General features: G+C 50.8%; 3 protein-coding genes across 3 annotated transcripts; 1 reads left to right on the top strand and 2 right to left on the bottom strand.

Moving 5' to 3' along the window:
• Positions 1-1,215: 1,215 nt before the first annotated feature.
• Positions 1,216-4,355, bottom strand: LOC100900005 (17-beta-hydroxysteroid dehydrogenase type 6). The gene is made up of 5 exons (XM_018639005.1): positions 4,223-4,355; positions 2,671-2,969; positions 2,233-2,549; positions 1,915-2,077; positions 1,216-1,823 (listed from the first exon to the last, which is right to left on the bottom strand). The coding sequence occupies exons 2-5, from the start codon at positions 2,967-2,969 to the stop codon at positions 1,451-1,453; spliced, it is 1,152 nt and encodes a 383-aa protein (XP_018494521.1). The 5' UTR covers positions 4,223-4,355; the 3' UTR covers positions 1,216-1,450.
• An 8,848-nt stretch (positions 4,356-13,203) lies between these two features.
• On the top strand, positions 13,204-15,090 carry LOC100909243 (protein tumorous imaginal discs, mitochondrial). The gene is made up of 2 exons (XM_003737434.2): positions 13,204-14,620; positions 15,037-15,090. Exons 1-2 carry the CDS (start codon positions 13,290-13,292, stop codon positions 15,047-15,049), a joined length of 1,344 nt encoding a protein of 447 aa, XP_003737482.1. The 5' UTR covers positions 13,204-13,289; the 3' UTR covers positions 15,050-15,090.
• Positions 15,091-15,533: 443 nt separating this feature from the next.
• On the bottom strand, positions 15,534-23,972 carry LOC100899730 (putative helicase MOV-10). Its single transcript, XM_018638959.1, has 14 exons — positions 23,842-23,972; positions 23,455-23,740; positions 23,102-23,316; positions 22,825-23,028; positions 22,580-22,738; positions 18,368-18,526; positions 17,977-18,228; positions 17,752-17,890; positions 17,491-17,640; positions 16,973-17,312; positions 16,660-16,820; positions 16,354-16,533; positions 16,010-16,261; positions 15,534-15,859 (listed from the first exon to the last, which is right to left on the bottom strand). The coding sequence occupies exons 1-14, from the start codon at positions 23,970-23,972 to the stop codon at positions 15,680-15,682; spliced, it is 2,808 nt and encodes a 935-aa protein (XP_018494475.1). The 3' UTR covers positions 15,534-15,679.
• Between the last annotated feature and the right edge of the window lie 439 nt (positions 23,973-24,411).

Genomic DNA, 24,411 nt, shown 5'->3' with positions numbered 1-24,411 from the left:
TTTTCCTCTGGCGGTAGCTACCATGTTCTCTTCGACACTTGTTGGCTTGCACACTTGAAGAGTTTTCTGGGACATCTCTGTATCCTTATTATAATTCGCGAGGTTTGTGCCATGCAATTTCGACAATGTGCGACCTATGTCTCCATGGCACATGGACGAATTTCCGGTCCTTATCGATCAGCCCTTACCGGATCATGACCCACGAGTCATGGCGGCCTGCGAGGAAACGTCGACTGCGATAGTTCCACCAGAGGAAGCGATGCGAATCTTATTCTCGGCTTTTCTCTTTCTCATGATAGTGGGGGCTCGTCGGAAGTTCGCGATAAGATCGAGCGAAACGCCTTCGTTTTCGGAATACGCAACTCCTATCGCCTCCTTCAGTGGAACACTTTGTCTTGGAATTCCCACCGATTCCGAGATTTCTCTTCCTTGGGCACCCGATAATTTGCGCCGCTACCGATTAAATTCCCCCTGAACGGACGATATCCACGATCGATCCGACTGTGATCTAATCGTGAGTTCTGATTCCGAGTCGACGAGATCTATGCAATCACTTTTGCTTTAAAACCCGCTTCAGACTCCCGATTGCCGTGAGCTACACTCAACGTATGGAAGGCGTGATCGTTGATTACTTGCTCAAATGAGATTTCCGCTCGCCATCAGTCCTGCTTGGACCTACATACCCTCCTGTCGCGTGTCTTGACTGCGCTCCAGAAAAAGTTTACAGCGGCAGTCCCTCCACAGACAGGTGGGGAACTGCCAGAAAGCTGATGGAATCGGTTATTCACAGATCGAAGAAAGTCTCCAGCGGTAAACCGCGGGGACGGCTCGGTCGACTGAGAATATTGGATTTGCAGCTTCACGGGAGTCAGCCGTCAGAAACCCTCTTCTTTTCCGTGGTTGTATATAAACGTCGGGACAAGTGCATCGCGAGACGGAAAGAAAAAGCCGGAATTGTAGTTCCGCGATTAGATGCCACGCCGAAGTATGCGGGAATAATTCCAATTGAGCCGTAATTGCAACACCCGATCCACGGTGGTAGGGTCACGGGGATCTAATCTGTGAATGAGTTGACCCCGTCATTAGCAGATCATATCCACAGATACGTCTTAACTCAATGCCCTGTGTTCGCGGCTTCCATTTCGGGTCCCATGTCGGATTCTGGGAACATCTGAGTCGTAATAGGAAATTAAGGCCATGGACTGTGATGGCCAGCTCATTCAACGATGAAGAATCAATTTATTCTGTCGCAATGGATTCAACGTCGATGCGAATCGCTTCATATACCGCGCAGCTCCTGAGATTAACAAACCATTTTCATTCTGAGAGACCTATACATATGTCTAAATTGTGAGTTCACGCTCTAATATATAAAGATCATTCCTAGCACCGATTATTCTCAGAAGGCAAGCGCCCTTCGAGATCAACCGGCCGAGAGCGAGTTCCTAGCTTAATACTTAGATGCGTCTAAACTAGAGAGTCGATCGTATTGATGTCGGACGATTTCCAAGATCGTTTTCCACGGTGAAATCAACGCGTTGATGAAGAGATCAGTGAAGCACAGATCGAAATGAGATGAGATATACGTCAGTATTCTGTACTGGAGCGGCGCCAGAACGTAGCTCCGTTTCGGTCGCGCTGAACAAACGGCGTCCTCGAACGCATTGATGGGCGCCTCGATGTTCGTATCGGCCAGCTTATACATTCCCTTCATCAGCTTCTCGTATTCATTGATGAAGAAAGAATAAGCCTGCTTCCTTTCGTCATCGACTTGCTGCAAACGGTCCGCAGGAGTCGGTCCGGTTCTGTTCAGCAGAGGAGTTCTGCAGGGATGACGGAAGTCGAGTTAATCAAGGAAGATGTTCGCTCATTGGCAGAAAACTTCGTCTGAGAGGCATAGAAGAGTCAACTCACCTGTAGAATGTGGGCTCGATGGAGATGCAGGTGACCTCAAATTTCCGCAGTTCTCGATGCAAACCTTGACAGAACGCTTTCACGGCTGTTTTTGAGACAGAATAAGATACCAGGTACGGGAAAGCGAAAGTGGCAGAAAGACTCGATGTCACTATGATCCGGCCTTGAAGGTTGAAAAATTAGGTGAATCCACCGGTCACGTGGGATCCATGGAAGAGGAACGAGAATATTTCCCCCGGAAGCGATGATTCTTCGCGAATCGACGGGGTGTCAGGATGTTTACCGATTGCGGCAATGAGGGAAAATCTCGAAAATCACCTTTGCATTTCCGCACGGCGGGCAGTAGGGCTTTCACAGTCCTGAACACTCCGAGTAGGTTGACATTGATCAAATTTTCGATTTCGCTCATTGGCGAGAGCTCGAGCGGCGTTTCATGAAGCACTCCTGCGTTGGCGATGACAGCCCACAGCTGGAGATTTTCTCTGTTCAGATGAGCGGTGATTTCCTCTTCAACCGCAAGCAAGTCCTGCTCTTTGGTGACATTCAGCTGAAGTGTTTTGATCGACTTTGAATAGTCTCGGAGCGAGGCAGCGCCTTCACTGTTTTCGTCGATGCATCCCGCAAACACTACGTATCTGTAATCACAGCAAACAGGCTGTCGTTATTCCACGCTCCAACGTGGCTAATGTAAGCATTCGCTCAAGCACAACGCAGAAATAAGTGACGAAGTTTCGGGAGGTGGAATGAGTTACGCACCCTCGATTCGCGAGCCGTCTGCTCAGCGAGTTTCCGAAACCTGAATCGCAGCCGGTGATGAAAACAGCTTTGCCTTCTGAAGGCAATTTCTTCTGCCCGAGGCGACGCTCCACCAATAACCTCAGAAGACCGGCGATAGCAGCAATAGTAGGCAGATAGAAGATTGATGGCAGGAATGCTGTGAGAATCTGCAGGAAACCCGTCCAGTAGAAAGCCAACGAAACGAGTAGACAAATGATACCGACGAATACTCTATCGCAGGATCGGAGCACGTCTTCAAGCTTTTCCAGCGGATTCATCTGGAATTTCGAATTCGCCATGAGCATGATTTCTCATTGGACACTTTGTGAAGTCATCAGTCATTGCGATTGACGCAATTCTCTTCTGTGTCATTTATTTTTCAGCAGTGTTTTTTCTTCCATGACGCTTTCGTCATGTCATGGAAAAGTCCTTAGATAGCGACGTGAGCGGGAGACCCCGGACATTTCTCAGTCTTAAGCGCAGATCTGACGCTGAAAAAAACGAAATCGCGCAATTCCTCCAAGAGAGGGGCTGTCCTAAGGAAATCGAACGAAGATCTGGAGAACCCCCACACGCTCGGAATACATTATCGCGCATTGGGAGCTCTGACAAAAATAATCCGAAATCGATCGAGCTTCTCTGAAGAGTCCCTTCTTCGATGAGGAAAGGATTTAGCATCATTCGGAAGCCGATGAGACGCTACCGATGCGTATGATTCCTTCTTTGAGTGCTTCCTCGTTCCTTGTGACTGCCGATCCTGAAAAGTACTCACGGGATGATGATACTCAAGAGTCAAAATTCACTGATACAACGTATGCGAGGCTTCGCTCGGATGGAATTCGGGGATCGAACCAAGAACGACGGCTCCGTCCCTTCGGCTTTTTCTGACCCCTGTCAGGAATCAGGCAATCCGCCGTGGTGAATAAACGCCAGACCGATCCCGTCGCCAGAAGGCAGCAGCTTAACCAAATTGCAGACGGGTCATCATCGCCACATGTCCTTGTTTTTGATGCTACGATATAGACTCTCTTGCGAGGATATCCTTCCTCTAGCGGAATCTTCGACCAGAGCTCTCTTCTGAATCTCCTATTACTCCGATGAGTAGTCCATATTCTCGGGGTCCCTTCTTCCTCCATCCGACCGGAGCGATATTGAAAATTAAATTCTTTGAAGCAGCGCGCGTTTTTCGACATCTCCCATCGAATCAGAAAAAAAGAGTTGCAAATCGATCAGCAGTTGCGTGTGAATTCTGACGAAGTCCACGGGCAACTTCCCTGCATTTCGGAGTAGATTTCGAAATCTGCTCCCATAAAGCCATTGATAATGATCGACCCGTCCATGAATCCACAGAAACTGTCGCATTGAGATTCGGCAATCTTTAGATTCAGCTGTCTCCCAGAGACTAGTCTCACTGTGAGACTTCTGGTCCTTGGAATCGTCGCTAGCCACCGGCGAGTCATCACGAAGTTTTTCACTCAGATATTGCTACAACGGACACCTATCGTTATCGGGGCCCGGTCAGAAAACTTACCGGTGCGGCGCCGTCCACTTCACGCAAAAACTGGTTGAGCTACACTCACGACAAGTACACTGAGCGATTCTAAAACAATACCAATCTAGCAGCACCGTTCGCTTCTCTGCCGGTGGCCGAGGAAACCGCCACTGAATATCTCGCGCGCGTCCCGAGGAAAGTGAAACTCTCACCTTGGATAAGCTGCGGCCGTGCGGGAGTCCGGCGGAGAGAGTCCAGTGACACTTGACAGAATCAGCTTCACCGCGTTCAAACGATCGATGAACCTCGGCTCGGAATCTCGGAACTTTCCATTCGATTCGAATCAGACCGGTTGAGGAGCCACAGAACTCACGAACGTCGGCGCTTTGATTGTGACTGAACCCTGTCGAAGCGCTGTCAGAATGCGCCGCCGTGCGCCACTATCGGATGCGAACTGGCCTTGCGAGAACCGCTCGCGGCTCTGCGAAAAGTTTATCTGGGACTGACGGAGCGTGACTCGTTCTGTCATAAATATGTTTTCTTACATAATCTTCTCCCGGCAGCCAACTAATATCCGACAAGTATTGATCCAGTGGCCCGTAAACTTAATAAGTTGCTCTGCCTTCAGTTCTCGAGGGGAACGAATTCCGTCAAGGCGTCATATATGTGTGCATTCATATACCATGGGAGGAGAGCTTGTCCGCATATGTATAAGAGTGAAGTCTGACGTGGATATGGCGGTGGGGGGATTCGGGTGCGATCGGGGCGGTCATACTTTCTGGTCGACGCCCCGACGGTCATGACAGTTTCACAACAGGTACATTCGGCGTCGGAATTTCATTGACAGTTTGTTATTATCTTAGTAATGACGCCTATATTTCTTCACGAACTCAACCTCATCAGTCCCCACCATCATTTCAGTCCGTCCGTAGTCGATTGGAATTCAGTGTTCTCGGGAATAACGGTAGAATTGGGCACAAGTCGAACAAGGGTTCCAAACCCACAACGAGTCCAAGCAATGGCACCGGCCCCTGACCAACAGTTCTGGAACAAAGAATGCCTACTACAAGCCGATTCTTAAGATTTCAAAACTCCCGTACCCTTACCTCCCGACGGCACTTACCGTTGAAGGTCTTTTTTGTTTTTCTGCGGCAAGCGACAGAATTGATGATCAGAACTCAACTGGATCGTGATTATTGCTGAAACGAAAAGCGGCCGTCGAAAGCCGCACATCGTCAACACGCCAGCCTCACCCAACATGGGCGAGCATGGGAAGAGCGATAGTTGGTCAGGGCCTGTCCGCGAGGAACTAATCGTCCCGCTTGAGACTGGCGATTCTCGGTGGAGTTGCGTCCGGATGGTACTCCTCAATAATGGGGGCTCGCCTCGTCTAAGGCATTCCGCTTCCTGACTGGAGAGGTCTGCTCGCTTAGCCAAGCGATGAGGAGATGTGGGCTGAAGTTTGTCTTGAGATATTTATTTTTTCGACATTACTAGGAACAACAACTCGATTCCCTAATTTATTATCAAGATTCTTGCTGATAAGTTGCTCTAGGAAAGGAGCAGAATTTCTTTTGTGATCCTGATGATTAGGAGGATGAGTTCATCCGGGAGATCATGTTGCTCTCTCGGGAGAAACTCCAGCGGGAAGTTCGACGGAGGGTCCTCTCATCTCTCGTACCCTGAACCCCCGATTCTACATGAGGTCCGCGCTCGGGTTTGCCTCTTCGAGCTCCCGGTCCTGCCCAATATCGAAGCGGTAGGCAAAGACTCAATTATCGAGGAAAAGATGAGCTAACATGGATCTCCTTCCGGGGAAATCGCCTGATCGGTGCATCATGGTGTGTATATCTTTGTATATCGGCGTTCATAACTTTTCGTTGGGGCATGCCGGTCTTGAGAAGCACCGAACGGTGTATGCGGGTCTCTGTCAAGGGACCTCAAGCGAACAGAACGACCCACTTCGTAATCAAATCGCGTCGCGGTTTTGAGCGATGTTCCTTTTCGCTGCGAGTCTGACAGATTTCCCGGAACTCCCAGCATCCTCAATTCCTGCTTCAAAGATGAGTACTGCCTAGTAAATTAAGCGAGTCTCCAACGAGAATGAAATCTTCTCTGCTCTGCAATTAATGCGGACTTTTTATGGGGGAAAATCTCTGCTCGAAACGTCATATCTCGGACCCGGTCCTGAACTTCCTGCATCCTCATTCCATATCGGTGGAAGTGGGAGTTGAGCTCGACACAAGCTGAGGGGATGAGCGTGGATCCAATGCTTGGAATGGGAATTTTCTAGTCACTCAGGAACCTTTTCGTCGTGGGTTTCCGTGAGACGCTTCAGATAATGCCAATGACTTCCTCTTCCGATGACTCCAGGGATGATACGCCGGGCCAAATAGCGGTTTTAGTTGGTAAGCGGTGTACACCCACTGTCTTAAGTCTCTTCGTTTTCCACGCTGGGAGTTTATACATCAGGAATTAAGAATGCTTGAATCGGGTTACTGCGCTTGTGACGTAATCGGGTAAGGACTCTGTGAGGCTTAATCGGATAACTACGGGTTGGAGGAGGAGATCCTCAACCTTGACAAACTCGATGCGATGGAAAAAATCACCATCGGGTTAAGCTCATGAAGAATTTCCTATTGTCTGAAAACTTTCCGTGAAGGAGTGACCTCCAACTCGAGCATCCAGCTCAATTCACACGGTTTCTCATATTCGGACTGCCTCCAGCAATCGTAAAATGGTGCGGTGAAAGATCCCGTATATGAGGCGATCGTAGCTCCTGGGAATCGACGATACGATTTGGTGACGATAGTCATCGCGGGGTGAATTTCCTTGAAGTGTTGCTCTTCCTGTTGATCTGATCTACTCGTTTGGTAATCTCGGATCGAGAAAAGAAGAATCGACGAAAGGTACTCGTTGAGCATCACCCAAAGAGCTCATCCATGTACACGTCGATTTCTCAATACATCCAGGGCCCACCACTCTGAAAGGCGATTGGGGATGCTGATATGCAAAGTCCCAGAATTGGCAGGGATCTCATCTCGTTGCGTGTGGAGGAAATTCAAAATCAGCAGTTCTGTCTTGAGTCAAGAAGCATAAGGCCCGCCCTCCCGGAAAGAGGCGAGACGGCTTCCCATCCGAGAACGAAAAAGACTTTCCCGGAGGATACAGTGTAGCAGAAATCACTCCGAATGGGTGAAGGATGTCATGCGAGGCGAGCTTTGGACACTCTGGCTCCTGAACTTCAGGAGCCCCTCACCCAAGTGAACTAGGTATCCTTGCAAAACCGGAGCCCACCGTAAGATGAGATGAGCGGACGACAGCAGCAATAAGCTAGCGGAGTCAGCATTCGACCCGTTTCTCAGATCATTCTGAGCCTCTCAGATCAATTCTCGCCTCATTGAAAGGGGACAATCGGAGGAATCTGGCTCCATAGAGCTGATACATGGATATGGGCAAAGGACGTAGCTACATCTTCTAATGATCGAGCTGCCAAAAGCACGCTTAGGCGAGGGATCAGCTGACGGCGAGCGCGGAGATAAGGATTCCGGAATCACGTCCTGAGAATTTCCTCTGTGTGAGGCTCAGTCACTCGGAACGTCATCGATTGGGGGCCGAGCGAACATTTGGAGTCGAATCTCTCGGAACCGGATTCTCGCCGCTGATCGAGCTCATGGCGCTCTCAGGACACGGCACCTCTTACTCCTCGATTTAACCGTAACACCAAATTATTGCGAGGAGCCGAGAAATTCGAGCCGGATCCTGGGCCTACACCTCGCCTCAAGGAGACCGTGCCGCCCCGACCGCAGAGTATGGAGCGAACGCCTAATCGGTGAAAGCCCCGCGTGATTCTTCAAAGATGAGCTGAGCACGAGGATTTGAGACCAGAAAGAGTTGTACAGCTGTGAATTACGTTAGGGAACGAAGGGGTCACTTGCCCTCTCGCCACGTTTTCCAATGCTCTTAATCCCTCGTTCCGGTCGCTTATCTTAAGGAACAGGATACCGTGGATCTCCCACGATCTTTGGGTAATGCGACTTTGCGGAAGCCTCCCTTGAGCCTGCTGTATCGTGAGATGAGTTCGAGAGAATCGCAAACACGTGGTAGCTCCCGCTGGGCAGAGGTATCCATTTTCTTACCTTTCCCATTTCATTCCATAAGCTCTTCATCAAGCAAACGTAGATAAGGAGTGATCTTCTCTGTTCCGGATGACCAGATAATCCAGCGTCGTGGGATAGAGGAAGTCCGCTAAGTCGAGGATGTCAGCTCAAGCTCCGATGATAAGGGAATCGCGGTCTTCGGGGGATGAGCAGACCACGATTCTGTGGATTCGCAATTCGGCGAAAAATCCTGAGCAGAGAGACAAAGAGCAGCGTGGAGAAACACCAAAATCGAGCTTTTCCGGCAGAACTGATGAAGACTCTTCGTCAGGCGGGCATGGATGGGGTTATAGGGGACCATCTGGACTTCCAGAAAAGTATACGAAATGTGGAGCCGCTAGAGTTGAAGAACAATACATTCTTGCGAGGAAAACTGCATCCATTGATTGACCCGACTGAATGAGTTCAAGGCTTAACCATCAGCCGAATTCCCGCGATTGTCCGACGCCGCCTCGCCCGGTCCAGTTTGGGAAGCACTACAGAAGTGCGTGAGGCAGAGGAGTTGTGGGACCGGTGAAGAATACCCCTGCATTGTGAAATTCGGATGCTTGCCGAGGCGAATTGAAAGTTGAATCGCTGTCCTTCCGCTCGCCTTTACTCGGTATCGTTGACCGATCGCAGAGGGTCGGAATTATTGTTGATGACGACCACGCTGATGACATCCTGTATGTAGAATCATCGCTCATGTTGAATTGAAAGAATGAGGTTCGCTGATCCGCCTTTGTCGTTCTGAGTGCGACATCCAAGAGGTGTGCTCTCACTAATTAGGAGTCCCTATTCAGAGCCTCACACAGAGGTATATCCAATGTTTGAATCATCGTATCCCGTCGAACGATTCGCGCTCGAGTCAGTTTCGACTGCATACCTTATCGGCTTGGGCCCTTCGATTCCTTGCGTGGATCCAGAGGGACTCTGCATCCCTCTTAGGCCGTGTCTTCGATAGTGGAGCCTTCATCTCCTCCTCAGTCGGTTACAGGTGCCCCGTCTGATCCGACGTCGGCTGCTGGAATCTCCAATCCCTCGTGTGTCGTGGCTCTCTCCGAATCTTGAAAACAATGAGGACCTTCCCGCCCACTTTGGTTTTGTGACCGATGCTAGAAGTTTCAGACTCGCGTCGGTAAGAGTTTTAACACGTAACGTGCTTGTGACACATGAATAAACGTGGCCGTATGCCCGTCCGTGACGACGAGAGGACCGTGTTTCCCATCTATTCCAAAAGCGGTCGAAAGCTAGCTCTCCCCGTGAGCAAGTCCATCTTGTGACACGTAGAATCACATGCTGGGATCTACAGTTGGTGCCGTGACCAGGATCATCCCGATGCTCCTCCGTCATGACGCTGGAACAAAGACCTGCATTTATCGCAAGGATAGCGGGTTCCACACCGGTGTGGAACCCGCGTTGGAAACCTGCCGGCTGGCATTCCTCCTCCAAAAGAGGCGGCCACTTTGGCAGATGGCGCTGAAGACAGCTCCGCACTGCCGCGGTCGTAATACGTCTTGCTGCGTTGCTCCTGCCGGTCGAGCTCTTTGGCGACGATCGCGGGCGGTATGACGCGCGGATGAAGCTGGATTAGAGCGGCCGGGAGCATGGTTCGAGCCTATGAGCCTTGGCATGGGCGAGCCGAGAGCACGGCTTCGCGGGGCGTTTCTCTACTCCAGTACGGCTGTAAAGTACTCGGGGCTTCCGTACGGATGCTTCTTGAGAATTTTCTACGCCTCCTGCACCGCCCTTTCGACGAGAGAATTGCCTCTTGGATAGTAAGGAGAGCTGAAGACTTGTTTTACTCCGAACCGTTCCAGGAGCTCTTAGAGGCATGCGACGGAGATTTGCGGGCCGTTGTCTGAGCGCAGCTCTACTGGTAGTCCGAAGTGAGCGAAAGTTCTAAATAGCGCATTGGGTATGTCCTTCATAGTTGATGAGCGCGCATACGCAATTCCCCAGTAGAAACTGTACGCGTCAACCAGGATGAGGGAAGCTGCCCATCGTATTCGAGTAGATCCATGTACACCGTGTTCCTTGGACGTGGAGGGGTGGCCGTGGTATATATCGCTTCTCGGGGATTTGCCGGCCGATCCCGCTGGTATTGGTCGCATCGTGCTACAACGCCCTCGATGTCCTTGTCCAAGTCCGGCCAGTACACCGTTTCCCTTGCGCGGAGTTTCATCGTCGCAGCCTCAGTGTGCGGGTGGTGGAGCTGTTTGAGCACTTTTGGGCGTTGCGCCTGGGGTGCTAGAATCCTATTGGAACGCATGACTGGGCGGTCCTCTACGTGGACAATTATCCTAGCTGGGCAGCCTTCTCTTCGTTGCTTCATGCACCGGCAGCATAACGTCTTGTCATCTTTCGTCTCCTTCACCTCAGAGAGGTAGTTGTTGAGGAAAAATTGGGTCCTACCCTTGACCGAGAGTGTTCCTCTGAGAGCCATTGTACACAGATTCCTGCGCTAAAGAACTACGAACTATGTGGAATTCACTCGGGATCATACAAAAATTCCAGTTTCTACAGCAAACGACCTGGAGGAAAGGTTCCGGAGCGAACGCAGGTGGGATACGGTGTACAGGCAGATACACGGTTGGAAATTCAGCCACAAGGATTGACGAATTGACAGCGGGTTTACTCCATAAGAAACGAGGATTTCAGAGAAGCCATTTCGGAGCCTGCATATCTGTGCATATCAACCCGGACCTACTGAGGCACATTTCTTGTGAGCGAGACATTGGCAATTCTCGAGCTTGACTGAACATCGAGCCCTCGTTTTGCTGAAGGAAGGAGCCTGAAATTATAGAGTACGATGCAGACTTCTGAGAGCTCTGCTTCAGGAGAGTTTGGCTTCTGAAATTCCAGCTTTTGAGAATTCAGGCTCGTGAGAATTCAGGCTTCTGAGAAATCTGGCTTCTCGGAATCCTTGCTCCTGAGATTCTGGCTTCTGATATTCTGGCTTGTCAGGGTAAACCGCGGAAGCAAGTCGTTCGAGTCACCCGGAACCTCATTAGGGATCAGAGCACTGTACCTAGCTTAAGGAAGCCAGTGTACTTCACTGAAAGAGATGTTAACAATTCCACGGTGCCGAAGCTCCGATTCGCTATGAAGCCAGAAGTCAAAACTAGAGCAATGATTATTTTATTCGAGAGCTCACAATATTGTTTCCTGTCCTGATACATGAATCATTTTTCATTGCGATATCCCGCCTCAGCATCGGAGTTCCTATGACCCTTCGTCCGCAAGCGAACACACATTTTTGTGAAACTGGACGAAAAGCGAAAGAAATGGGGAGAGAATACGCAACTCGCCCTGATAGCTATTGTACCAGTTGGGTACAAGGTTGCTCTTTATTATAGTAGATGGCGCGATAGAGTGCGCGGTATATTCGAACTCGTAGCACGCCCCACAAACAGAACTTCGATATCTCATCTGGTTCCGATCTCACAGGCAATCGTCGGGTCGTCGCACTTGCCGCACATCGTACTTTGAAAGTATCTTGCTTGAGGCCTTGGGCAATATCGCTTGCGGCCTTATTTCCCACAGAACATCGACTCACGTGTCCGCTCATACCAGCGTCCAGTGCCCCAGTAGTCTTGGAGCCGATCATCGACTTCATATTCGGAATATCCTCCGATGCCCTCGACTGGTTCTGCCGTTTCCCCACTTTCCCGTATCCCCACTTTCCCGTTTCCCCACTTTCCCGTTTCCCCACTTTCTCGCTTCCCCACTTTCACGTTTCCTCACTTTCCCGTTCCCCCGCTTCCCCGCTTCCCCACTTTCCCGTTTCCCCGCTCTCCAGTTTCCCCCGCTCTCCAGTTTCCCCCGCTTCCTCGATTCCCCGCTTTTCCGTTCCCCGGTGAGAGGACCACGAAAATAATTTTTTATAGTGGGAGGACCCATTACATGAGAACGACGACCCTGATATGATCTTCCTGAAGCTCCCGAGAACCCAGCCCTGAATTTATGCGGCGATCGGTTCAGGCGTTTGTGGATTTTGCGAATTTCGGATATTTCAATTTTTCCGAGTTCTCGTATTTTCGTGGGTGGAGCACTCGAATAGTTTTCTTAAGGTATAAGGACTCATCGCATCGGAGAACTGACCACCCTATACGCACCGCTCGATCTTCAGCCGTCTTCGAGTCCATAGGGTACCCCTGACAGACAGAAAAACAAACATACGTTTTTAAATATGCATGTAGATTTCGCATATTCACCCGGGAGATGAGACTGAATTTCCGCGGTATTCAATCGCGGTGTCATGGAATACTGCTGATGAGGATGGAGATGATCGCTGTAAGTTTCCCAGGGATCTTCCCGCTGTGAGATGAATGGAAATGATGCCGACGTGATTATCGATTCGACGGAGGAGCGCTCCGGGAGGAAGCGGCCGAGACTACGCACAGAGCCATTCAGCGTGCCGTGACCCTCGCGTGATCGAATGAGGTTCTGACTTCTCTTTGCTGATGGAGTTGACTTCCCTGATCCTCAGGTACCGCGAAGTTCCGCGAACCCTCGATCGAAGCGCTCCGGACCTGGAGTGTCGATCATCAATTCCAGAATCGCGTATCTCGCACGGAACTTATTGCCCGAGACTCTATTCTAGACGACTACTCGATTCTGGCAAATTGCTCCCATAATGTCGTGAATCCCCCCATTCCCTTATCGGGAATGTAAATAAATCAGTATGAGGAGCGTTCCCGTTCCCATCTCCACGTTCGATGGGCGCTTACACGAACGATGATTTCCCGTGCGGCGCTGAGCGGCCAATACGGCCCACTGCCAGTTTCCCGGGCTCACATTGGCTCAGGAGTTAGTGCCAGCAGACGATTTCCGCTCTGACCTTAGCGTGTCTAAATAAACCCTGCGCCTGATGTAACGTGCTGCGCGAATCTTCTGTGTCCCTCCATTGATTGTTCGTCAATCCGAGACCACCCTCTTTTTCATCGGGAGACGTCGGTAATCCGATGTTGCTCAAGCCCTTGTGGCGCCATGGAGCGGCGGTTTTCGCTCGCCAACAAAATGTCGTGTCGATCGGAGCTCGAAGCGTTCTGCTCTCCGAACCAGACAGTACGAGAAAGTTCCACACTTCGCGAGCACTCCTCAAACGCGACTACTATGAAATTTTGGGAGTCGCTCGGAACGCCAGTGCGAAAGACGTGAAGAAAGCCTACTATCAGCTGGCAAAGAAGTATCATCCCGACACGAACAAAGGTGACAAGGACGCGGCTAAAAAATTCCAGGAAGTCTCAGAGGCATACGAAGTTCTGAGTGATGACAGCAAGCGGAAACACTACGACCAGTTCGGCACGGCGAGCTCACAAGGATTTGGAGGAGGCCCAACTGGGGGTCGTGCAGGGAGCGGCGCCTATCAGCAGTACCAGTATCAATCGAATATCGACCCTGAAGAGTTGTTCAGGACGATATTCGGTGACTTCGGACAAGGGAGGTCCAATTTCGACCCTTTCGGCGCTCAGGAAACCTCGTTCGGCTTCGGCCGTGCGCAAGAAGTCATTCTCAAGATGAGCTTCGAGGAAGCTGCGCGAGGTGTCGCCAAAGATGTCACCGTCAACGTGGCGGATACCTGTCCAAAGTGCGAGGGATCGAGGTGTGAAACCGGTACCAAAGCACAAGTTTGTCAGTTTTGTCACGGAACCGGTATGGAGACGATATCCACGGGTCCCTTCGTCATGCGTTCCACATGTCGAAAGTGCGGGGGCACCCGTATGCACATACCCTACAAGTGCTCCGAATGTGAGGGCAAGGGCGAGACCGTCCAACGGAAAACCGTGACGATTCCCGTTCCGGCCGGAGTCGAAGATGGCCAAACGATTCGGACGTCCGTCGGGAGAAAAGAGCTCTTCGTCACGATTCGCGTGGCGCAGTCGAGAGTCTTCAAGCGAGATGGCAGTGACATCCACAGCGATGTTCCGGTATCGATAGCGCAGGCTGTTCTGGGAGGTTCGGTGAATGTAACGGGAATTTACGAAGACATTCGACTGAAGATCAGTCCGGGCACTTCATCGCACACGAAGATCCGCATTTCCGGTAAAGGTCTCAAACGAGTCAACGCAAGAGGCAACGGAGACCACTACGTCAACATCAAGATAGAGGTTCCCACCTCTCTGACGCCGGAGATGAAAGCTCTAATGCAGGCTTTTGCCGAGGTCGATAAGAACTCGGAGCGATTCGGCAGCGTAGGTGACAGCAAGTCAAAGGATCAGACCCGAGGCGAGAAGGTCAACGACAAGGATGCAGATGACGGAATTTTGTCGAAAATTAAGAAAGCCATTTTTGAGTGAGTAGACACAGATGTCCCGGAGTCCCGATAGGTGTTAGTTGGATATTCGCGAGAGGGGTCTGGACAGACCGATAGGCTTGGAGATTCGCTGCTGTACAAATGGGGTCGGCTGTCCCGAACCGGAGTTCCGATAGTACTTTATACAGCGTCCGACCAAGAAATCGATTGGTTGGTCGACGGAGAAATTGAAAAATAAATCGAGTCCTTTCGAGCGAACGCCGATGTTTTTTCTCCGATGTTCTCTCCCGGACCTCGGGCATGAACAACAGGGAAAAGATCGTAGCCAGGAGTTAAAGTCTCTCTCCTGAGGACCACTCTGCTGGTAGATGATCTTGCGCGGCCCCGGTCGGTCCCAAGGATCGATCCGATCAATATCTACCGGAAGATTCGCTAAAAAGCCCTTACTATCGCAGGTGGCTCCGTTGACGGATGAGTTGGTAGGATCTTGAAAATGCTTGGTGCCTTTTCGTGGTTGACAATTGTAAATCAGATAGATGGATAGAATGAATAAATTATTCATTGTGTTGTGATATCGATAAACAGGAAATTTATCAGATCCTTTTTATTCACAGTCAGACAGGGGACACGGAACGGTGAACGTGATGAGCCCCTCCTCATGGCTCATTTTGGCTGTCCTCGAACACCCATAAATGTTCTCATACTTATGAAGGATCTTTTCCTATCATTGCGGGGGACTGACTAAACATCCTCTTGCTCAACCCCATACCGGAGTGGGATGGCACGGTGCAGTGCCTAGGAGCGTCGAAAATGGTGTCGTCGATGGCCATCGCTCATCGCTCCGCGAACCTCATTCTTCTTCTCTCCATTGCGGTTCTTCTTCGAGCGCGAGCTGTGTTATTGTGATCTGTCCACCAGAAGACAACTTTATGCCTTTCAGAGCTTCAGATCCTCTGATCAGGGACAGTTCCTCAAGCCTTCAAGAGAAAAATTCGGAGTTTAGCGCTGGTCCTCCGTCGTGTTCTGATTATCGGCTCTGTCTATTGGGGGAGCATCTTGTTTGGACGATGCGTTTAGGGAGTGACGACGTTGTCGCACTTACTTCTTGAACAAATCTTCGTATATTGTTAGAACCGATTTGCAGGTCTCCCCTGTGCAAGAGCCTTCTTCATCACACACTTTGATGAATTGTCTCCATCGGTAATCTGAGTTGAGAACTCGTGGGTCACCAACGATTATCATCAATGCTTTCGCACGAGTCAGGGCCACATTGAACCTCTGTTGACGAGATCAATGTTGAGCAGAGAGGTCTCACTTAGCTAGAGAAATTCAAAAACTTCGGCAGATGTTAGGATTGCTCCGCCGAATCCAATTGCGCTTCCTCCGAACTGGACGAAACATTCGCGCTCCAAATTTCCTTCGACTCACCTTCTGATTTCGGAGGAAACCGAGACTCTGGCCCGGGTTCATATGGAATTTCTTCTGAGAACACCTCACCGTGGAGATAATCATCACTAGACGCTCCTGCCCTTGGAACTCTTCGGTCGAGCCTACGGTTATATCTGAGTAACCGTACTTTTCAAGGATGAAGCGCAGCTTCAGGACCTGTTTCCGATAAGGAGCGATGATTCCGATGTCTCTCTGCTCGATGGGCTTTCCATCGAAAGTTTTGGTTTTTTCCTGAAATTCGAGATCTACTTCAGCTACTCCGCCTCACCGAGCGAAATTTTGAAATACATTGGAGGACATCACCGATTCCGCTAATCCCTCACCGAGAGCAGATCCCTGACGTAGCTAACAATGACTGATATTTCTTCAGGGTTGAAGTAAGAGGGATTGTTCGACTCCCTCAACTCGCTACCAAACACGCCGTGGAAAATGACAGGCGTCCCTTTCGCTGGCAATTTCTCGTACATGACGAGGCTGTGAGTTATGTCCTTGTCGCCGCAAGCCTGGAAAAATTGTCATATTCGGAAAAATGACTTTTGTACGAGAAACATCAGGCGCAGGGAGTTTATTCCCCGCAAGTTTCCTGCAGCCGCGACTGCCAAGACTACCGCGGCTCCCCTGGAACTCACTTCCAATTCATCGTCGTAGAAGAGCATGTTCGGAACAGCGATGATCTTGGCATGGGAGCGGAAGTTGCGTACGAGTTTCGTCAGAAGCATGGGATTGTAAGCGTTGTTCTCTCCGCGACAGTAAGGCTTGGTCTCCATAATCCTCTCCAATAACGACTTTCCTGGAAGGGTAATGAATGAGACCGAATGACAAAATTTCTTCGAGCTCTCTCCTGCAGAGACTGCCCCCTTGAGGAGACTCCTTCAGCCATTCCGAATTCTCTGGATCAGGGGGCAGCTCCTGACCAGGACTGAGGTTCTCGTTCAGGCTCACCCATTCCGTAAGTCCTGGCGATAGGGGATCGAATTATCGGACCGAGCTGAAGGTGATCTCCTGACAATATCACCGAGCCGCCGGCTCTTTCTGGCGAGTCGGAAATCTCGAGGAGTCCCGCGATGGGTATAAGGGCCTCGGGTTCCATGGCGTGTCCGGCTTCATCAATGAATATATGCGTGAAATGACCTCTCGGAATCCCCATGGTGACTAAGCTCCCGGACATGGTCAGCGTGCAAGCTACGATTTTGTACACCATGACGACGTCCATAGAGACCTCTATGAACATCTTTGCGCTCTCCCTCCAGTTCGAAGCCTTCTTCATCTCTGGCGATGACACCTAGAAATGAACAGTCCCATAGGCCAACGGGCGCAATCCAAGAAGCGCAGACAATACGAGGAGTGAATCCGCCAGGAGGCATTATGGATTCCGACCGTCCGGTGACGGAAGATTCACGGAACTTAAAACGGATCTATGGGAACGCCGGATGAACTCGGATCCCAGAGGAAGCTCTCACCCTGCTTTCTGAGCAATTCACACCAAACAGTCTGTAGATGTCGGCAATAGGAATGGCTTGACTGTTGATAAGCTTTTCCGTCACGACATTCGCAGCCGCATTTGATGGCGTCACTATAAGGATGCGGCTCTCCGGCAGCTTCCTGTAGACCTGTGATCAAAGAAATTCTTCATCACGGCCCACGAGAGAATATCGAGGATATTCCAGCTCCGATTCCGACGATAAGCCCTCGATGAATATCACGGTAAAATCTTCCGTCACCTGTATGATGGCTTCGGTGATCGTTGTAGTTTTGCCGGTCCCTGGGGGGCCGAATAAGACGTAAGGCGCTGGTCGATGCAGACCGAGAACAATGTTGCGGACCGCGCAGAGCTGTTCGGGATTTTGTGCAATGTTCTTGCTGCGAGAGAAGGAAACCGTCATTTGGAGAATAAGAACAGAGCAGCGAAGAATAAGTCCATCAGGGAACGCCGCAGAGATATTAACTTGACGAGTTCCATAGTCTGCAGATTTGAAGTTGTGGGTCGCGCAGGCCACTGGTTGCGAGGCATCAACAATTCGTCGATGGGTGCAGTGCTGAGGACGTCGTCATACTGGCGAAGAGCTCGATACATGAGTCGCATGGTTTTGCGACTGACTGTGAATCGCACTCCGTATCCCACGAAAAGCGTTGGCTCCGCGTATTCGTCTTCCTCGTCCCCATAGTAGTCGGGCGACGAATAGTACTTCTGCAGGAAACTGCAGAATGAACAAGATTACGAGATTTTGCTGTGTTTCCTCTATTTTTCCCGAGTCTGCGCAAAAGCTCCGCATGATTAACCAATGGGAAGACAGTATGACATCCCGGCAGGTCGGGATTCAATAATCAGATACTCACTCTTCATGCTCCATAAGGATTTCGATAGACGTCGATTTGACCCGAGATACGAATCCTTCATACTCGAACGAGTCATCGTGCTCCTCACGGACGAAGATCCTGTCGTAGACCAATATGGAGGGCCGGCCCTCCTCGAGACCCTCGACTTCGATTTCAAACCTGCGGCGGGAGTCATGCACGCTCGGGTATGGCAAATTCTATAAAGGCTTCCATCAGCTAATCATGAACCGACTCAGAGCATCTTCGAAAGAATGAGTTCCTGAACCTTCGTCTCGGAGACCGGAGGCACTGAACTTTGGGAGCGAGGGTCCATCGCCGTGAACCGTGGACATCCATTTTTCACTACCTCGAACTATTTATCGGCCTTCAGGGAGAGAAATCTGCGAGAAACTTAATTCATAACAGGATCGAAGGCACCTCGTCATCAGGCAGGGGTCCTGCCCCTGAGCTTGATTCACCTAGCTCGTTTCATTCTTTGGGGCTCTAACCATACGGTTCCCTATGGTACTTTTCCCGATATTTTCCACCGACGCGACGGTATTCGAGAATCCACCATTGGACTCAGGTGGAGTCGCTGCGTCTAGGTGCTACCTGCGGAAAGGTATCCTCCCACAGAACGTCTCGAGATTGTAGTCCCCTCATCCAAAGTGAAGCCGCGAGGCCTGATTTATCTAGCAGTGAAACGATCCCCTTTCATGTCCATCGGAGGATGACTTGTCGCGGTCTTATCGATTATAATTTCCGCGCCGACGCAAAAGAGGATTTGCCGCTTTCCGGACGAGGCGACGGCCGACGAAGAGAGTTTTCTAACCCAAGGGGAGCCTAGGGAGGGGGGCAGCTCCCCCCGGTCAAATATTTTTGTCTGAATGGAAAAACGTCCCCATTCCCGAGCATATTTTCCAGTTCAAATCCCTTTAGAGAGAGCTTACTCTGACAGGAATCAAATTGTCCAGGACAATAACAACGATAAGGCAATCGGATAGTTCCCGTCTATATGTAAACTCCCGATAAATGGATGGAACCGCCAAATCGTCGTCTTAGGGGCTGTTCGAGCTCCGGGAGCGGCGCTCTCTGCCCCGAAGTTCACGGCCCTCAATGGAGAAGAGCTACATAATGATTCTTCGCAACGCCGACCCACATGCCACATCGCGATATACTGTTTCCCCTGCTTTTCATTTGTTCCGCGTCCCTGGTAGATTCAGACGCAGCGGAGTCTATAAGGCGACCCAGAGGCCCAGCTGTGGCGATCTTGGTAGTATAGGACTCGCTGGTGGTGGTGGTAGTTCGTATTGGCGGTAGCGGCGGCCGCAGCGGCGGCGGCGATGGTGGCGACGACGACGATGATGATGATGGTGGTACCGCCGCCGTCGGATGCTAGTGTTGTGGTGTGTTGATGCTGACGGGTGAACTCCTGTGTTTGTTGGGTATGTGTGTGGGTAAAGCCTAGTTTTGAGCATCATCTTCCACCGTAACCGAACCAAACTCCAGAAAGTCGAACAACCTCCGGGGTTATGTGAATGTTTCGGACGGGGAACAAAGCTCCAGCCATCGGCGTTGTGATGTCTCCATATTTGCAGCAGCAACAGCAGCAGCAGCAGCAGCCGCAAGGTTTGTAGAATAGTTCAGAGCTCTCGAGTCCCCACTCTGGTGCGTTTCGGAGTTCTCGGAAATTCGCTCGCTCATCAGCTTTGGAACAGCCCGACAACCAGATGAATTCCAGCATCTGATCGCTTCTCGCACTCGAGCCAGCACCATCGTGCTCAGCACTGATGACCGTAGACTGTCTCATCAATACCGCACCATGTTGTTCACATTAATATTCGTTTAAGCTCTGCACGAGCGACCCTTCCGAACACCCATTTCACGATCGCAACCTCATGTGGAGCTCGTCTTCAGTGCTTGTCCCGACCGCCTTCTAGCCCGGTCTCCGAATAAATGAGAAACGGTGCTCGGTGCGCTCGGGTTGCACGGGTGCACGGGTATGGGTGCTTCGGGGCAGGCTCGCAGAAGAACGGTCGTCGGGTTCCGCTATTGTGCAAATAAAGCGGTGATCTTAATTCGCACTCACACTCATAGGACGAATCCTCGTGCCGATATTGAGCTCGTCTCCCACAGTAGCTCTGTCCGAGTCATCGTGTTGAGGAATGAACTGATGTGCGATTCCTCGATGATTTGAATCAGTTTATCCCCACGGTCACTTTTGGAGGTTTCGTTCGTCCGCATCCCGTTGCGTCCTCGAAAGTCTCGCGCTTTCCGATTCTCCCTAGGTCCGCGAGTGTCCAGGACCGACCCGAATTTCCACCATGAGAGAGTCAATATGCATTGAGTGCCCTTCGAAACGAATTCGTGTCCCCCCTGCTCCGGAGAAAATAGCGAGGTTGCTGACTCCCTTTTCTTTTCCAGTTGCAGTGAACATGGAGGCGCGGCCGTCTCAAGTGTCAATGGATAATTTGGCGTTTTTCGCGGCTGGGAACGTTGGGGTCGGGACTTGCCTGACTTGTCCCTCGACCTCAGGGTCCTCACCGCACATGATACCCGATTCGGCTCCAGGAGGCGTGGGAGTAGGCGCCGGGGGAGCTGGCAATGGAGGCGGATCGGGGGGAGGTGGCGGAGCTGGAGGAGCAGGCGGAGGAGGCAGCGGCGGGAACAACGGCGCTGGTGGTAACGGCGGAGGAGGAGGAGGAAACAACGGACAAGGAGGGGACAACAACGGTGGTCCCGGTGGTGGCGCGGGAGGGGGGGAGTGATAACCGCGTCGAGTAGTCGACCGCAAAGCACAAAAGGAGGAGATGCATTGCGTCAGAGAAAACAGCGAGCCGCGGAAACCGAGGAGCAACGCATGGAACGGCGGCGAGCCGACGCGCAAAGAAAACGCGAAAGGCGATTCGCTGAATCCGAGGAAGAACGGGCTGAGCGGAGGAGACGCGGCGCAGAGCGAGCTCGTCTCCGACGCCAGGCCGAAAGCGATCAACAGAAAGCCGAAAGACGACGTCTTGATGCTCTCCGGGCTAGACGAAGACGTTGCGCTGAGACCGAAGAGCAGAAGGCCATCCGTCGGAAACTGGACGCTGAAAAGGCTCGACTCAGACGTTGCGGGATGACGGTGGAACGGAAACGAGCCGCTAGCCAGGTCGAAACCGAATCTCATAGTGCACCTCAGAAATATGAGCGACACTGGCCATGGTGTTCGGACGGTCCACCTCCAACGCAACACCAGGAACAAGTTCAGAGCCTTTACGCGTGCATCCAGGAACGCCTGCACGGTGCCCCGCAAGACGTCGACGATTTCAAACTCCTTTTCGTGGTTCCACCCTCGACGGACTCGGGCTTGGGTCGATTCATCAAATGATCTTAGCTAACAACTACTCCACGTGAGAACTGTCTATCCATAGACCGATCGTCCATCGAAGACTAACAAACCGACTGACTGGTCGACTAACCGACAGACTGGTAGAGGATCGGTCAATTAATTTAACAAACACACAAATCGATCAATCGACCCAACCAGGTGGACAAGAGAGAAGCCCAGCTTCAGACGAACCAACAAGCTATTTGATGATTCTGACTCTCGTCGTGTAATATACTACATACATATGTTGTTGTTTCCTAGCAATATGTATATAAAACGCCATAAACTGCTCTATTCGTTTATTTTTCCTCGGAAAATCGAAGGGCGTGTGTTCGAATGTTGGCGAAACTTTCCTCGGAAGGACCAACCCAACGAATCCGGATAAATGAATGAAAGAACATTCGAAAAAAGAACGATTGGAAAGACTGATGGAAAAGTAGGCAAGAAGATAGTGTAGTGATTCGTCCCGTATAAATAAGCAGCTAGTCTACGAAGTGTGGATAAATGGCGTCAGCTCGGAACTGTACTTGGACTATCCTCGGATTGCTTCTCCTTTGAATAAAATATGAGTCTTGATGCATGTGTTCAGGACGGTGGAATGAAATTTAGCGGAGCTTGTCTTCCTTCTGAGCCGGATATCCGGCAAACTTCACGAAAGCCCGAAGCTAGGCGAACTTTGGCCTCAAGAGAAGACGTCAGGGGAATCGGGAATAACCGGTCGGACGGATGCTTTGCCTCTACGGATCGCTCGGGATTTCCCCAGCGAAGTTCGGGGAGGCTCTCATGGTCCGCGAAACAGTATTCCCGTGTTTTTACCGCAAACCGAAAGTACTCAAGTTGGACGGGAAGTCTAGGGAACTCACCTCCGTGGATCATCCTCGAATGGTTTCAGCTTAGCGCTCGCTTTATCATACATCCGTATATCGGTGTCCTGCTGGATGTCTTCGAATGCCACCAGGGTATGGAAGAACTTCGAGTAGTTCTCTGGCTCCTCCGCGTCAATACCGATGTCGATGCATTTTCTAAGGAGTGTCTCGATTGTTCCCATGGACGATGCTCGGAATCGGTCGCAATTCCCTCTGATATCGAAGCTTTGTGATGTACTCACTTGATATCGTCTGATCTCTCTCTATACTCGTCCGACATGTCCGGCGCGTCTTTCAGGCCGTTCATGTGGACTTGACGAAGGAACTCAGGCGGCCTGCAATCGAACAGAGGAACTTTCCGCACGGCTTCCTGCTCAGGAAAGATTTCGTCTGCCTCTTCTTCAGCTCCGGGAACAAAGTCTACACTCGAACGCTGCCTTGAGGATCTGGAAGGTGACAGGACAATGAAATCCCTCTCAAGCTCTGAACTAATTCCTCTCAAGGCATAAGCGAACTCACTCCTGGACAACCCTCCTTTGAGCCATGTCACGTGATGATGTTTTCATCTTCACAATTTTCTTGGCGGGTGGCAGCTGTGCCACGGGTTCCACCGAAACGTATGGACTTTCGGGCTCACATGATATTATTGTGGGGTCGATGCAGATCACTCTAACGTAACGCATTATGAATATTTCGCTCTGACCTCTCCTCGAGAACAGAAGGCCGAGAGGAATCTGAAAGAGAAGCGAGATTGGAATTTCCTCATTTTCCGTGGCCATGTAAAACTGACTGAGAACGTGAATCTGTCTACATTGAGCGAAGCTTGGAGCTCATGAGAGTTGAAACGAGGATACCGAGTTCTTCGTACTGACCATGAGCTGACATTGTTGACGAGCATCGGCTCTGAGCTGCAGTTTGAAGGATGTGCCTTTCGGGATTGGGATGGGTGAGTTCCCAACAACGCTCACGACTCTAAGTACCTCGTTGTGGTCGATGGGGATCGCTTTCTTGAGTTGCACATCGAAGCTGTCGCTATAGATTATCAGGTTCCCTGTTTTGAACTTCTGCGCTTCACATCTCAGGGTGATTTCGGAGCCTACTTCTTCGAACTCCTCGCCGACTAGCCGGATTCCCTCTTTATTCTTCAAGAACTCCTCCCTGTATATTGGTATCTAGTCAGCCCAAGTCAATCAAATGTCTCATACAATCAATACAGAAGTCGGTGCAAGGGACTGTAATGTTGATTCGAATAAACTCACTCATTTGTAAGTATCTTGGACCTCATGATGTTCGTCTGATGTATGACACTCCTCTGGTGCTCTGCCTGCGCGTCCGCTGGGACCTCGAAATCGCAGGTCTTGCACCTGACTCTTTGGCGACTCTTGAGCATCTTCGTGACTCTGCAGTTCGAAAGTCAGTGTGAAATATCATATCTGAACACGAACTCTAATCTATCGGGAATCAGCTTGTATACCTATCCACTATCGAGGACGGGATCCATAATCATGCTTTCAAATCGTCAATGAAGGGGTAAATCGGAGTCTGTGCCACTCCGGAAACTATTCGTCTTCAGGCTGGCTGACTCGGAATGAGCAGAAGGCTCGCTCAGCTGGACGTACGCCCCCTTCAGAGAAACCGTAGGATTCGAAATCTTCCCTTCGGATCTGAATCCGTTCCCACAGAGAAGATATCCGATCCGTTCCCCGGGGACTGGGGCGGTCGCCGGGCGATCCAGATTCTGAGCGTACGTACCTTTTCAACGGTGCGGTCGATAATTCAAAATACACCCACTCCGGACTCGATTCCAGGAGACGGAACGGTTCTCAACT

The sequence above is a fragment of the Galendromus occidentalis genome, unplaced genomic scaffold (assembly GCF_000255335.2).
Source record: "Galendromus occidentalis unplaced genomic scaffold, Mocc_1.1 scf7180000075554, whole genome shotgun sequence".
Lineage (NCBI taxonomy): Eukaryota > Metazoa > Arthropoda > Arachnida > Mesostigmata > Phytoseiidae > Galendromus > Galendromus occidentalis.
Note: the sequence above shows the minus strand (reverse complement) of the source record. Positions and strands in the feature narration are given on the sequence as shown.